Source organism: Humulus lupulus, chromosome 4 (genome assembly GCF_963169125.1).
Source record: "Humulus lupulus chromosome 4, drHumLupu1.1, whole genome shotgun sequence".
Classification (NCBI taxonomy): Eukaryota; Viridiplantae; Streptophyta; class Magnoliopsida; order Rosales; family Cannabaceae; genus Humulus; species Humulus lupulus.
The window spans coordinates 75,302,289-75,316,589 of record NC_084796.1 but is presented as its reverse complement, the minus strand read 5'-3'; the positions used below and the strand labels follow the sequence as shown (position 1 = coordinate 75,316,589).

Here is a 14,301-nt window from a genome sequence, read left to right as displayed (position 1 = left end):
TATGTAAGGGTCAGATAATGAAAGCGGCATCCATGAAAATAAGTACAAATATTATTTTAATCAATAGTTTAAAATGAAAGGAGGAAGATGTCTTCAAAGTTTTGTTTGACAAATCTCCCTTAAAATAAGTTAATGACAAGAGGAATTGGGGAAGTGAGGAAAAAAGAAGTTAGAAATTCGGAATCCATTTGTGCCAGCCATTTTAAAATGTAAATGTTGCAAGATTTTTTTTTAAAAAAATTGTCTAAATCTCGAGCTTTTAATCTTACTTGAGTTTCTTGAGACAAATATAACAAGGTGTTGTCATGGTTCAGGACTTCAGCCCCTGCGCCATTGATTTAACTTTCCATGTGTCTTTTATATTTTTCCAACTTTATAACATAAGTTATTATCCAGACCAATTTGCCCAATGCAGAATTTTTTATTTGTAGAAATGTTTTTTTTTTCTTTCTATATTTTAGCAAATTCATGAACAAGGTGACTGCAATTTCACCAAACGGGAAGGAGGACCTGTTAGGATGTTACCACAACCAAATCAACATCTTCTTTGTTGATGCTATTTTTCATCTATAACACTATCTAATTAAGTGAGAAGAATTAAGAAAATCCTCTGAACAAATATGACTTGAAACTCAACATCTTGGCTCCAAATAAAACTGTATCATACATAATGTTAGGAAAAAAAACAGACAATATAAGTTACATACTCACAAAAAGGATTTGATTTCATACCCTAAGTTTATCCATCTCCCTCCTAAGTGCATTAGCTCTCACCAAGCTCCCAATAGTATTCACAGCCAACTTCAAATCCTCCAATGGATTCCCAGGCACAACCCTCTTATACAAATAGCTATCAAAAGTCATCTTCTGCACATACTCATCTGCACACATCTCCACAAAAGCCTCTCTCGCGGGGTTAGACCTGTAGAAAACCTTCTGCAAAATATCCAACACCTTGTAAGTAGGCCAGTAAGTCTTGTCCCACTTCTCCAAGTACTTCCTCAAGTCCCCTTCATCTACCATCCTCTTCCCATTCTCTGAACCCTCCACAATCGCCTCCGCACACATCCTCCCACTCTTGGCTGCAAAATAGATGCCTTCGCCGGAGCATTTGGTCACATAACCAGCTGCATCACCAACCAAGGCCACTCTCCCCGCTAGCCTGCGAGGGCGGGGGTGTTCAGGGATCGGATGCGCTTCAACTCGAATGATCTTGCCGCCTAAAATCTTGTCCTTGGCACGGTTTCTTGTTGCTAGTTGGAACTTCTTGATGTCTCCTTTGTGTGTCACTGTCCCAGTACCAACAGCCACATGATCACACTTGGGGAAAACCCAGCCGTAAAAGTCAGGCGAAACATCGTCGCCTACGTACATCTCAGCTAGGTCCTCATAGTACACCATTTTGTCATCAGGGATTTTGATTCTTTCCTGGAAATGTACAATGAAAAATCAAGATTGTAAATTTCTCTAGTCCAATTGTGTTAGATAACATAGGATTACACATTAGTATTGTTCCTTGGTTCCATTCATTACATTAGTGATACTAAAAATAATAAGATCTTCCCTTGTGTCATTGCAGCCATCAGTGCATAAAAATGTCAATAAAAGCCATAAACATCCCTTTTATATTTTTACACTCTTAATCTCCAAATTAAGTGCAAATTTATTAACAATGCAATCCTCTAAGTTGGTCTCTATAGTCAAATAAAAAAAAAACCAAAACGATAGAAGAATCTTAGGCTATGATACCTGAAACGCAATGGCGTATTCATAATCACCTGCACCGATGGCCTTAGCGACTCTGGAATTAGCACCATCGGCCCCAATCACAGCATCCACCTCCATTGTCCGCTTATCCCCTGTTCCACCGGCCTTGCCATCATACTCCGTGAAGTGCAGAACGTACGGGGCGTTATCCTCTTTAGGCATATCCATTTTCAAGAACAACCCATTGATCACCTTAGCCCCATTCTCCATTGCCCGGTTCCTCAAATACGAGTCCAGAACCTCTCGCCGGACCATCCCAATGTACTCGTGCGGCTTCAGTGTCCGGCCGATATCGACGGCGACGTTCGATGGCGAAATCATCTTCATCTTCGTCACCTTCCTGTCGATTATGTCCAGAGGCAAATCGAACTCTCCAACCATACATAGCGGGATGGCTCCGCCGCATGGCTTGCAATTGTCAAGCTTCCGCTCAATCAGGAACGTCTCGATCCCACCCTTGGCGAGGGTTTCAGCCGCGGCACCACCAGCTGGTCCTCCGCCGATGATGGCAACTCGCAGGTTCCGGCCGGAAACTTTAGGACTGAATTTACCGGCGACGACTCGGAATCGGCGAGGGGTTTGGACGTTGATTAGGGGTTTTGCTTGGACGGTGAACTGGGGCTTCTCCAGCGACGATTGGCGGAGGCCGACGAAGGATTTGAGGGCAATGGAGGCCATCTTGCTTTGGGCTCTGCGACTCGTAGAAGGTTGAGGACGAAGATAGAGGGTGGAGCTCGAGTGGAAAAGAATACTATGAAGTGAGATTTTTATTTATTAATTATTATAATTTAATTTTTGGTGGATATTGTTTGGGATATGAAGGTATCGTGGCCACTCGATTATAGGAATGAACGGGTGAGATTCGATGTGGATAAATTGGATAGATTTTTTGGGTTTTATTTGTATTTTTCTGGGATTGCGCTGTGTGATGGTTTGTAATTCTAACGGACGTGAAGAATGGCTCATATCATGCCACGTCGTCCGCCTTTTTATTGAGTGTGTCAGGTGATCGGGTTGAAAGATTTCATTACATGCAGCCAATAGATTTTTGCCACGTCAGATAATATAAGAGTTTTTTAAGGACACTGGTCACCACCAGTTGTTAATACAACAAGGGACTTCATAAAATGGAGGATTTAGATTGGTGATCAAGATTTGGATTTTATTTTAGTTTCTTAATTTATGGTTTTAATCAATTAATGTATATTATATACTTTTTTTAAAATTAAATAAAAATAATAAAGTTAAAATTAATTTAAAAATCATTAAGTTTTTTTTATATAATATTTATTAATTAATTGGATATGAATTAAGATGATGAATAAAAAATTTAAATTGGTTAGTCAGTGTTAACACTACATTTTTCTCAACAGAGATCTCTTTATTTATTAAATATATTGTTACCAAATATATAGTTTTAACAACAAGTAGAAATTAGATCTAGTAGCCAGTTTTATCTACAATTTTTAAGTTTGACTGTAATACCCACAATTTCAATCAATATACATATTATACCTCTATAATTGGTGGATACTGTTTTTAGAAGAGTACTACGTGATCAAGGATCAAGGGTATTTTTGGAATTGTCTATGATAAAAATGAGTAGAACTAAACTAAAAATATTTTAGAAGTAATTTTAGTTAAGAACTCATTAAACTGGCTAATTTTCAACTTATCCCTTTTAATAAATTGACACTATGTGCAGAGTAAACGACCACTATATCCTCTAGTTGCCTTTGCGCATGACTCTGTTTAGTGACCAAGCAATCAGGGACGGACGCATATACTCGTTGTCCCTTTCTTTGTATATTTACTAGGATAATATTGTCATTAAGCATGTATAATGAACCCTATAAAATGGATAAGATACCCCCTTTAAAGTAAAGACAATTCTCTTGCTAAACCAGTGTGTAGAATTATCCTAAACATTTATGCTCTTGTTAGTTGTGTGCTTCGTGCGAACTACTACCTAACTCCAACATGTTGATAGCTAAAATGTGGTCAAAAGCCTTTATGGTTTGGAGAAGCCTCCTTTGGGTCGATGGGGAAATATGATTTTGAGAGGCTATACATGGTAGATTAGAAGTAGTAATAAGGTGAGAATTATGGAAGACCCTTGGTTGCCTAGACCCTCCAATTTCCTGATCTTTAACAAACCTTACTTCCCTAAAACTTGCATGTATTTGATTTTAAACTTGAAGATTATTGTAGTTGGTGTAAACATTTCATTGAAAGTTTTTTTTTTCCTGTCGGCGATGCAAAGTTGGTTCTTAGCCTTTTTGTGGTGGGAGTGGTATTGAGGGAAAAATTATTCGGCACTATATAAATAGCGGGGATAATGTCAAAAGAGGTTACAAAATTGATATGGAAATCAATGATACATTTTAATCTTTATATATCATAAAATGGAGGCCTGGTGGAACTATTTGTGGAAAATGAGAGTCCCTTTAAAAGTCAGAACACTTTTTTAATGAAGAATTTATCTTAGATGGATTCATGCTAACCATGATTTGTTTTGTAGGGGTATCCGTACTAATCCTTATTGTGATAGGTGTGGAGGAGCTAATTCTCTTGAAATGTCTACCATGCTCTTTGGTATTGCAAGAACAACTTGTAGAATTGGAAAAGATGTGGTCTGTTGGAGAAGATGAAGAAGCTTATTAACTCGATGCTAACTCTTTCCTCGCTTGGCTCGAGCAATATCTAAAGAAGACTCTAGTTTTTTGCAATCGTTTCATGGCAAAATTGATATGTTCATAACAACTCTCTCCATAGGAAATTGATTCCTTCAGCTATTGATTTGGACCTAAGTATCTTCAAGACTTCAAAGTTGCTAACCAATCCTTTAAATCATTATATTGAAATGACGAAGCCCAATTGGTGTCCTAATTTTGATTTATTTAAAGTCAATGTTGATGCAGGGATGTGATAGACCACCAATACAATATGCCTGTGATGGGAGATTTCGTAAATAAGGGAAAGATTTGGGAAGGGATATTTATGGAGAGTTTGTTGATTTTAATTAAACGTTTTGTTTTCTTTTGATTATATTTTGTTTGCTAAGTTTAGGGAAATAAATGGGGTGAGAATGAAGGGTTAGGCAGATTTTGAGTTATTGGAATTGAGCCCTAGACTGGAGAGAAATCAGGTCTCTCGAATATCCTGGAAGTATTTGTTTATTTTTTTGCTATTTTCAATAAAATCTCTCTAACCCTATTCTCTAAATATTGCTCTGACTATTGAGATACACTATTGTAGTGTACTAAGTGACATTGTATGTGGGAAAGGATGGTGAATCGCATGGAAACCCACGTGGAGGCAGTGGAGGAGATGGTGGCCATGGTGCAAGGCAAGATAGGTGCCATGAAAAAAGAATTGAAGATGTTACTTGCACTTGAACAAGGCATTTCTACTCTGGTTAGTCGCTTTGATCTATTTCTTTGAAACAAAGAGAAAAGCCACCCAGAATTGGTTGTGAAGGGTCGGGACTAGTCGTTGGCTTCAGGAAAGGCGGCTATTATGGACGATGGGGCATGACTTCTGGTTTCGAGTAGGCCAGTAAAGCTCGGTGGCAACAATTCAGATTTGGGAGGGTACCACATGTAAAATGCCCTACTCTAATACTTTGTAAAACTTTTACATGCTCATAAACTTATAAAAGGAAAATCACTTATTATATGAAAAATCCTAGTGGGGCCTTGCTAAAACATGCAAGTTTTGCCCAATAGTTTAAAATAAAAATAATAGTTTTCATGCAACATTATAAAAATAAATAAAGTTCAAGTCCCACTGATAAGTTATCAAAAGTTAAAAAATAAACATAACATTGTTCTTTAGAAATTGACGTTAAGCTGATCACTTACTCGCCCATAGGATACCCCACGCCAGACACACCCTGACGTTGGAACTCTCCACATCACCACGCGTGCCAAAGAGAAATCCTATTTGTTACCTGGAAGGAAAAGTAAGGGGGTGAGCTAAAAGCCCAGTAAAGAAATACAAACAACACACAAGTAAACACAACAAAACATATTCACAATCATACATCGTTACACATCATACTTAACTTCATTATCATACATCATCATCATATACATCATTATCATAAACATTATCATCATAAGCATCATCATCACGTCTTTGTGAACATGGCCCCCTATCTTGTCCATGTCACATCTTGAGGTAAACAGGAGACTCTGGTCCTTGAATAACCTTGGCACGTCCACCCTATGAGTTACGTCTTAATATCCTTAGTAACTCGGGTTATGTCTTCATATCTTTAGTAACCCATTTGTTGTGTCGTGTTCAACACGCTAACAACCATTACATATCATACAACATACAGAAATTCATGCAATCCAGTCATATCAAAGCCAATGAAAAATACATGATTTCTTACATTCATCATATCATATCAAAATAGCATTTCATATATGGTACATCATCGTATATATATATATATATATATCATTTATCCTTATACAAGCCAAGCTTACCGTTCATAGCATAAACAAATAAAATTCTATCTAACTTCCTTACCTCAAATCCAAGCAAAGCGAAAATTGAAAAACTTCACAACGAACCTATAACCATAATCAAATATCATTATTTAGTATCATATAAGACTTTCTTGTGCCCAACTCATATACCCCATGTGTGCATGGGCCATGCACACATGGTGAAAACTACACATATTTTTCAAACATGCATATTACACATAAAATCACCAAAAGAATAATGCAAATTATACTTATTTTACGTGCATGGTTTTTAAGTAAAAAAAAATCATAATATTAGACATACTTTTTAACATAAAAGTGCATTTGCATGGGACACGCATACGTAGGAACGTTGTTAAAAAGACGTTAAAAACAATAATTCCTACGCGCTTATTTCTATCATTTTCAAAATAAGGATTTAGTAACATACTTTCTTACCATTATTTATCTCTTTAAAATCACTTAGTTAATTAAACCTCTTAAAACATTATTTTTATTTCATAAAAATAATTTATTTAGCCATTTAAAAATATAATAAATCCATTTATTATTTTTAAATTACATAGAAATAATAAAGGCTTGAAATTATTTTAAATACTTATAATTATCATGTTTCCTTAGAAAATAACAATTTTATTTAAATTAATAAAATTACAAACTGATGTGAGAAAAATATAAATTTTAGGTGAGAGAAAAATATATTTTGCTTGTATTATTTTAAGAATAAATTTTAAGTAGTATAAATTCATATGTGATAATCAAATAATTAATTTTAACTTATTAACTAAACTTTCAGCCACCATTTAATTTATTTAAAAATCACAAGTAAATTAATCTCAACATTTTTTTCTTAATTAAAATAAAGAAAATCATATCTATTAAAATGATCACTCATGGTTACTTTTAAAATACCATTTTCAATATTTACATAGTTTAGGTGTTATATTATTTCACAAACACACAAATTTCCTTTTAATTAAAAGACTTTCCAATATTTTTACCAAAAATTCCAGCAACAAAATAAACTCTAAAAAAGCACCATCTTGAAATTGAAATCTCATATTTTCTCTAAATATATATATATATAAAATATGTAGCTATTCATTTGAGTAAAAACACAATTTTAATGTATTTTAAAATTTCCTTTAACTTCTTAAAAACATCATAGCACTTGCAACATTATTTAAGCATGCAAAATCATTATTTTCATCATATTCTAAACCATTTAAACACCAAAACCAGCAAGTTTAACAAATCAAGAATCCATCTTTTACATCATGCTTCCCAAAATTTACACAATAATCATACATGTTTAAATCTATACAAATAAATCGCAAACCCTAGCATGTTCCTAATATGCATGGGTGGCACAAAAATCAAACAACTCATCATGCATTACACACTTTTATCCAAATCCATCGTCATCATCTCATGTTTTCTTTTTGCATCCTACAAGATCATGAAAAAAATAGTATCACAACCCTAAACATACCCCTAGGCCGAAACACACCTAGGATTCAATCAACAAAATATATCACAAAATTCTCATGCTTTATAAGAACCAAATCATTAGGTCTACAACAAGATTCATTATTTAAACTCATCATGATTTAAAAAAATTAATCATCTCTCAAACCAAAGGTGTGATTTTTCAAAGTTCATGACAAAACAAGAACCCTAGAGCATGAATCCAACATAGCACATGAAAAAAAAATGATAGAATCCCCTACACATGCTTGGCCGAAACCCTTATAAGCAATCATACAAAAATCAATACTAATAAACAACCATCAATCAAAGGAGAGCAAAGCAATATATCATCATTCTCAAATCACAAGAAACAAGAGATAAGAACAACAAAACCATAAGACCAAAAAGGGGTTTACCCATTACCTCTCTTGCTAGAACTCAAGGACCAAAACAATGGCCACCACCTTTGATCAAACTCTCTTAAGGATTTTGAAAATCAAAACAAAGAGAAGGAGGGAGTTCTTAGCTTCAAGAAAACAAAGATATATTTTAGAGGATTCAATCCATAAACTTAAGAACACTTACCCAAGACCTTCAAAATCCTCATTTTCTCTTCTCCTTCTTTCTCCTCTCTCTCTCTCTCTCTCTCTCTCTCTCTCTAGTTCTCGTGCTCTCCCTCTCTCTCTCTTCTCTCTTGCACGCCAGCCCAAGGAGCATAATGCTCTTCCCTTCTTTCCTTCCCTCTTTATTCTAACCTAGCCCATAATAGCCTAAGGGAAAATTGGTAAGTTTCGTCATTGTGTTTATTTTCTTTTAATTTTTATTTAATTTAATGTTCTCTTAATTGGTAGGAAATAAAGATGAAAACCTCTCATACCCTTTATAGCTATTGTCTTTAATTTAATTGCCAATTAAAATAGGAATAGAATCACTCTCTTTCCCACTATGCTCCACACGCCCAAGCTATTTCCTCTTCTTATTTATTTTTTTCTTTCATTATAAGTAATTAAAAATATTTCTAATAAAAGAAAAATAAGAGTGTGTAGAAAATTCCATTCAAGTGCACCATGAAACCATGGACATGCACACACTCAATCACTAGGGTGCATCACTACCTACCATCCACCTTGGTGCATTAAATAAAAACTCATTTTATTCACAAAATTAAAATAAATAAACAATTAACAATTAAATTCACAAAATCCTACCAAACAGTTCTAACAATTAATTTAAACAAATAAATAAAATAATTCACAACACTTAATAATTAAATTAAATAAAGCACAAAATTTAATAATATAAATAAAATTTGGTGTGCTATACCACACAACTACAGCGGCTCCGAAATGGGGCATATGGTCCAGACGTATTGAACTCTCATCCTTTGATGGTGGGAACCAGGATGTGTTGAGAATTGTGCCCTTAAAGAAATTGTAGTAGACAATTGTTTTAATGAAATAAATAAATGAATTGAATTATTGTATATATGTAGCTTATGTACTATATTATTGTTAATAATATTAAGTAAATATCCGAAAATTCTCAAGTTCATCTATGTGGTCTCAATCTCATATTGGCATGAGAGAATCGAGATTGAGATAATGAACTTAAATAGTTTACAGTAAAATAAAGTTATGGAATCTTTAGATTAATTACTGCTAGTACGGTTCACTAGTATTATGAATACATGTGACCTAGATCCCGGTTACTAGTGTAGTAGGGCACTTTAGTGGAGGTACTTTGCATGCTAAGTATTATATTTTAATATAATGTTTGGTTGAATAAATAAGTGTTACAAAAGTGATTATTTAATCTAGTGGGGGAATGTTATATTATTTCATATAATATAATATTAGATTAAATAATGTGACAAAATGTGATTTGTCACACCTTGTAACATATTATTGAGAGTCACAAAATTGGACACATGTGTGTGCCTAAATGTGACATATTTTGGAATTACAAAATCAGTTACAAATTTGTAACGTTCAAATATTACCCAATAATGTGTATATTATATGTTACACATTTAAGATTGGACTTCTTAAAGCTATATGAGAAATGGCTGATAGAGATGTGATTTTAATTCTCATATTGTGTATGGAAGTTACAAAATCAAGTGGGAATAAATTGGAACGTTTTGGAAAAAACTAAAAAATTGGTTGCTGAAAATGGCCGCGGCCCTAGTGGCTGACAGCTTCATACAAATTCAATTTTTATCAAATTTAGAATGTTTCCAACAGCCAAGTAACTCCCAAATCTCTATTTTAATTCCATAAAACATCCAATTAATCATTGGTAACAGCCATGGGGGTTGGTGGAATTTGAAATTCAAAGGGTGTCTCAAAACTCTATAAATAGGAGCCTAATGCTCACTTGTAAGACACACCATTTTTCATCCACAAAGCACTTGGCTGAAAAATACACCTTGATGCTTGATTATTCCAGAGAGCTATTTCCTTGAGAGATCCCTTAGTGCTTAGAGAATATGGGGAAATAAGCTTTTGGACAAAGGTCTTGAACCTTGTTCAAGTTGGTGATCCCCACTACTCTACACTTTTGTTGTGTGAGAGTTTGTTTGTGTTTTCATTCTTTTGATCTTATTGATCTTATTTACTTGTATTATTATTGTTTTGAGTTTGTAATCTTCTTCTCCTACATCTTTCTAGTTACTTGTATTTTGAGCAATTGAGTTGTAATATTTATTTAATCAATTACCTTGTCTATTGTATTTTTGCATAGAGTTGTATATTGGTTTTTCCATATTTCCATTGAGCAATAATATATATTCTCTAACAATCAAAAGCTTAGTTTCCTTTTCAATGGAAGGAAAAACCATGGAGATCAATGAGGATCCAACTTTGAAAAGATGGTAAGATAAGATAATGCTCTTCTTTGGTTTTCTTAGAAGATCTAATGGCTTTCTTATAGTGATAGAAATGAGAAGAAGAAAATGTTATAAATGAGGTTCATTGTTTTCTAATCTCCTTTGTTTTTCAAATATAGTGGTTAGATTAGAAGATAATTCAATATGTTAAGTTTTTGTTATATGTGATTAATATGTAAATAATCTAGTAGATTATTGGGTAATATGATAAGCATGTTATAGAATTGTCTTATTATGAGATAATGATAAATTATTGAGATGACAATTTATGAGTTTTATATAACATGCCTATATATTGATTTTGTGAATCAATATAATATATCAATATGTGGATATGTGAATTATTGTCTGATATTTGTGTTATATTTACAATATTATTATGAGATTAACAATGCATGCTAATATGATGGATATATGTTGACAAATTGTGTGAAATTTCTTTGAGACATAATTATGTTAATATATAAATGTATTTTGATATATACATGAGAATTATTATGATTATTATGGTGTGCCATATAATATGGTTACTAAGGTGATAATAATATAAATATGTTTGTTATCCAAAAAATTGGCATTGATGACGTGGCAAGTGATCCCTGGACACGTGGCTGACACCTGGAAGAGCTCTGCTAGGGTATCGACCAGAGGACGCACTAGAAGCAGTAAGCAGCCCAGTCTTACCTGCGACCAGTCTGGTCGATAGTTCCGCATGCAATGTCATATTACTGTAAAGATCTTTATAGATCCCGAATTTAACTCACACAATCTCCTGAATATCTGATTATTTAAGAGAGAATATTGGCAACTAAATCATGTAATCCCCCTTGAGCCTATAAATAGGAAAAAATAGCTCAAGGAAGGGACTTTTGGCTTTTGAATTATTTGAGATTAGAGTAATTCTCCTTGGAATATTGTATTGTTCTTCAGAGGTTAGTGAAACTCATTGAACCCTTGTTCTTTGATCACTCCATTGATTCTTATATCAATAACAGTCTAAGTGGACGTAGGTTATTACCAGATCCTGGGGCCGAACCACTATAAAAATATCGTGTTCTTATTACTTTTTGTCATTACGTTCTTCTCAATACATTCATTCACATCAAGCATGTTCTGACTCCGTGTCAGTTGACCAAAATCTGGGTCAACATTCTGGTGCTTTCATTGAGAGCTTGATTTATCATTGTTGAGAAAATCAATGGCGAAAACTGGAAGGAAAGCTGGACAGGCGGCCGCTGCTGCGCCATCAAACCCACCTCCTCCTCCCCCTGCAAGCGTGGCGGAAGATGAGCCACATCTGGACTTTGAGGAGGAAGAAATGGATGATGCAACACTGAAGAGTACCCTAGGGGCGTTGCAGGAGGAGCTGGCTAGTCTGAAAGCCAGTCAAGAGACTGCTGCCGAAGTTGTGGCGCGGCAGCAGCAAGAGATTGAACGGCGGCGCGCAGAATTAAACGAAAGGAAGGCAGAGATGGATCGCCGCCAGAGCGAAGCCATGGCAGCCCTCGAGGCGGCCTTGCAGCTGGCAAGGAATCAGGCCGCACCTGTTTCGCAGCCTGATTAACCTGTCAATGGGCCATCCCAGAGGGGTCTTAATCCAAGTCCACCGATCCAGCCTTCGAGTCCACAAAGGCCCGAGCAGCCTCAAGTGCCCCATGACGATGTCCCTCTGGACCCTGAGGCGCAGCCACCATCCCAAGCTGGTCACGGAAACCCCCCGCAATAGAGGCAGAATAGGGCCGAGCATCAGCCTCGTAGTCCTAGACGCCGTAGGGGCGATGAGACAAACCTACCGAACAGAGGTCATTATCCCCCTGGTAACAGGAGGGACTTAGAGTTGGGCTCTGCGGTCCGGGGCCCCCCACGGCATGATAATGCACGGGGACACCACGACCAGTGCAGGCCGCCCTCTAACGTTCGGAACGTTTCAGCTAGGGACGGAAATCGAGGGAACAGTCAATCCCACCATAGCCAATCAAGGTTCAAAGATGGCCATGGGTATAATGTGGCCGACTCAGGCAAGGGAAACGCTGGCCGAAAGAATGAAGAAAGAGGTAAAGGCAGGAGCCAGGTACCTCAAGATGACCAACCCGATAGACGGGATGCTGGGGGGCAGCCCAGGCAAAATAATGTCTTCAACCGTCTCGGGGGTAGCAAGCAGCGGAGAAGAGACTAGGATTTGAGAGACGTACTCAACGATCGCCGGGAGAGGCATGGCGAGAACGTCCCCCCAGCAACAGATGCCACATCGATTCCTGCCGCTGTATAGGCCCAAATAGATGCCCTCAACCAAGCAGTGCAGCAGCTGGTCGGGGGAAGGACATCTTATATCGACCACGATAGGAGGAAAGGCACTCCTTTCGTACAAAGGATAGCTAATGCCGAAACTCCAAGCAAGTTCAAAATGCCTACACTTCCAAAATTTGACGGGTATGGAGACCCAGTGTCTCATGTCAATAAGTTTGAAATACAAATGGACATTCAGAAAGTGTCCGAAGACGCTCGGTGCAGGATCTTCCCTGCAACACTTTCTGAAGCCGCGCAGGAATGGTTTTTTAAGTTCCCTCCCGCAAGCATAGTTTCCTGGGAAATGTTCATAAGGGAGTTTTACGGGCAGTTCTATGCAGGCCGTGTGCATCCGACCGAAGCAAACCAGCTGGTTGAAATTCGCCAGCAGGATGGAGAATCAGTGAAGGACTACATCCAACGCTTTATGCGAGCGGTAGCTGGAGCGAAAATGGTGGGGGACGAAGGCAAAATGATGGCCATAACCGCAGGGGTTAAACGTCGTTCTCCCCTCTAGAAAAGTCTCTGAAAGGAAGGAGTGAGAACTACCCAAGAATTTTTGGACCGGGCTGATCGCTACATCAAGCTCGAAGAATCCATTGCTGATGATGGAATGCCCTTAAGCAAGGATAAGAAGGCTTTCGAACCTGCCAAAGCCGCCAATGGTTCCAAACCTAATGGCAACGGCAATGGCAAGAATGGTGGAAAATGGCCGTATAACGAGCCTCCCACCTCTGACAATAAACGAGCCAAGGGTAATCGTTATGAACCTCGGTTCACTAACTACACGGCCTTCGTTAAGTCTCGGGGAGAGGTTTATCAGGCCACAAGTTCTAGTGTGCCTTATAAAAAACCTGGCCCCATTCGAAAGGATATTTCGAAAAGGGACACTATGAAGTTCTGTCGTTATCATAACGACTATGGACATGACACCAACGAATGCAACCAGTTGAAAGACGAAATCGAGTTCCTTATTAGACAAGGACACTTGAGAAGATACGTACGGGCCTCGGGAAATTCCCAACGAGAAACTTTGGGTAGCAACGAGCAGGCGACAACGCTCGCCACCCTTACAGCCTGCCCCCGTGACTGGCACACTCTTAACCATCTGTGGAGGCCCGCACCTCGCGGGAAATAACGGAAAGGCCAGGGAACGATATGCTCGGACTCTGCGCCACGACCAGGACATCAAGATGATGATTATGGAGGACCGTGCACCAAAAAAGGCTCGGTCAGAGGAAGGTGAGATAACCTTCTCTGATGGTGATGCCCAACACGTTCGGTTCCCACATTCCGATCCGCTGGTCGTGGACATCCAGATGGCCAACATGATGGTGAAGAGAGTACTGGTCGATACAGGAAGTTCAGTGAATATCCTGTATAAATCAACAC

The 14,301-nt window shown here is 37.2% G+C and overlaps 1 protein-coding gene across 1 annotated transcript; it reads right to left on the bottom strand.

The window, feature by feature from the left end:
* Positions 1-621: 621 nt before the first annotated feature.
* Positions 622-2,510, bottom strand: LOC133830566 (geranylgeranyl diphosphate reductase, chloroplastic). Its single transcript, XM_062260551.1, has 2 exons — positions 1,750-2,510; positions 622-1,428 (listed from the first exon to the last, which is right to left on the bottom strand). The coding sequence occupies exons 1-2, from the start codon at positions 2,443-2,445 to the stop codon at positions 727-729; spliced, it is 1,398 nt and encodes a 465-aa protein (XP_062116535.1). The 5' UTR covers positions 2,446-2,510; the 3' UTR covers positions 622-726.
* Positions 2,511-14,301: the final 11,791 nt, after the last annotated feature.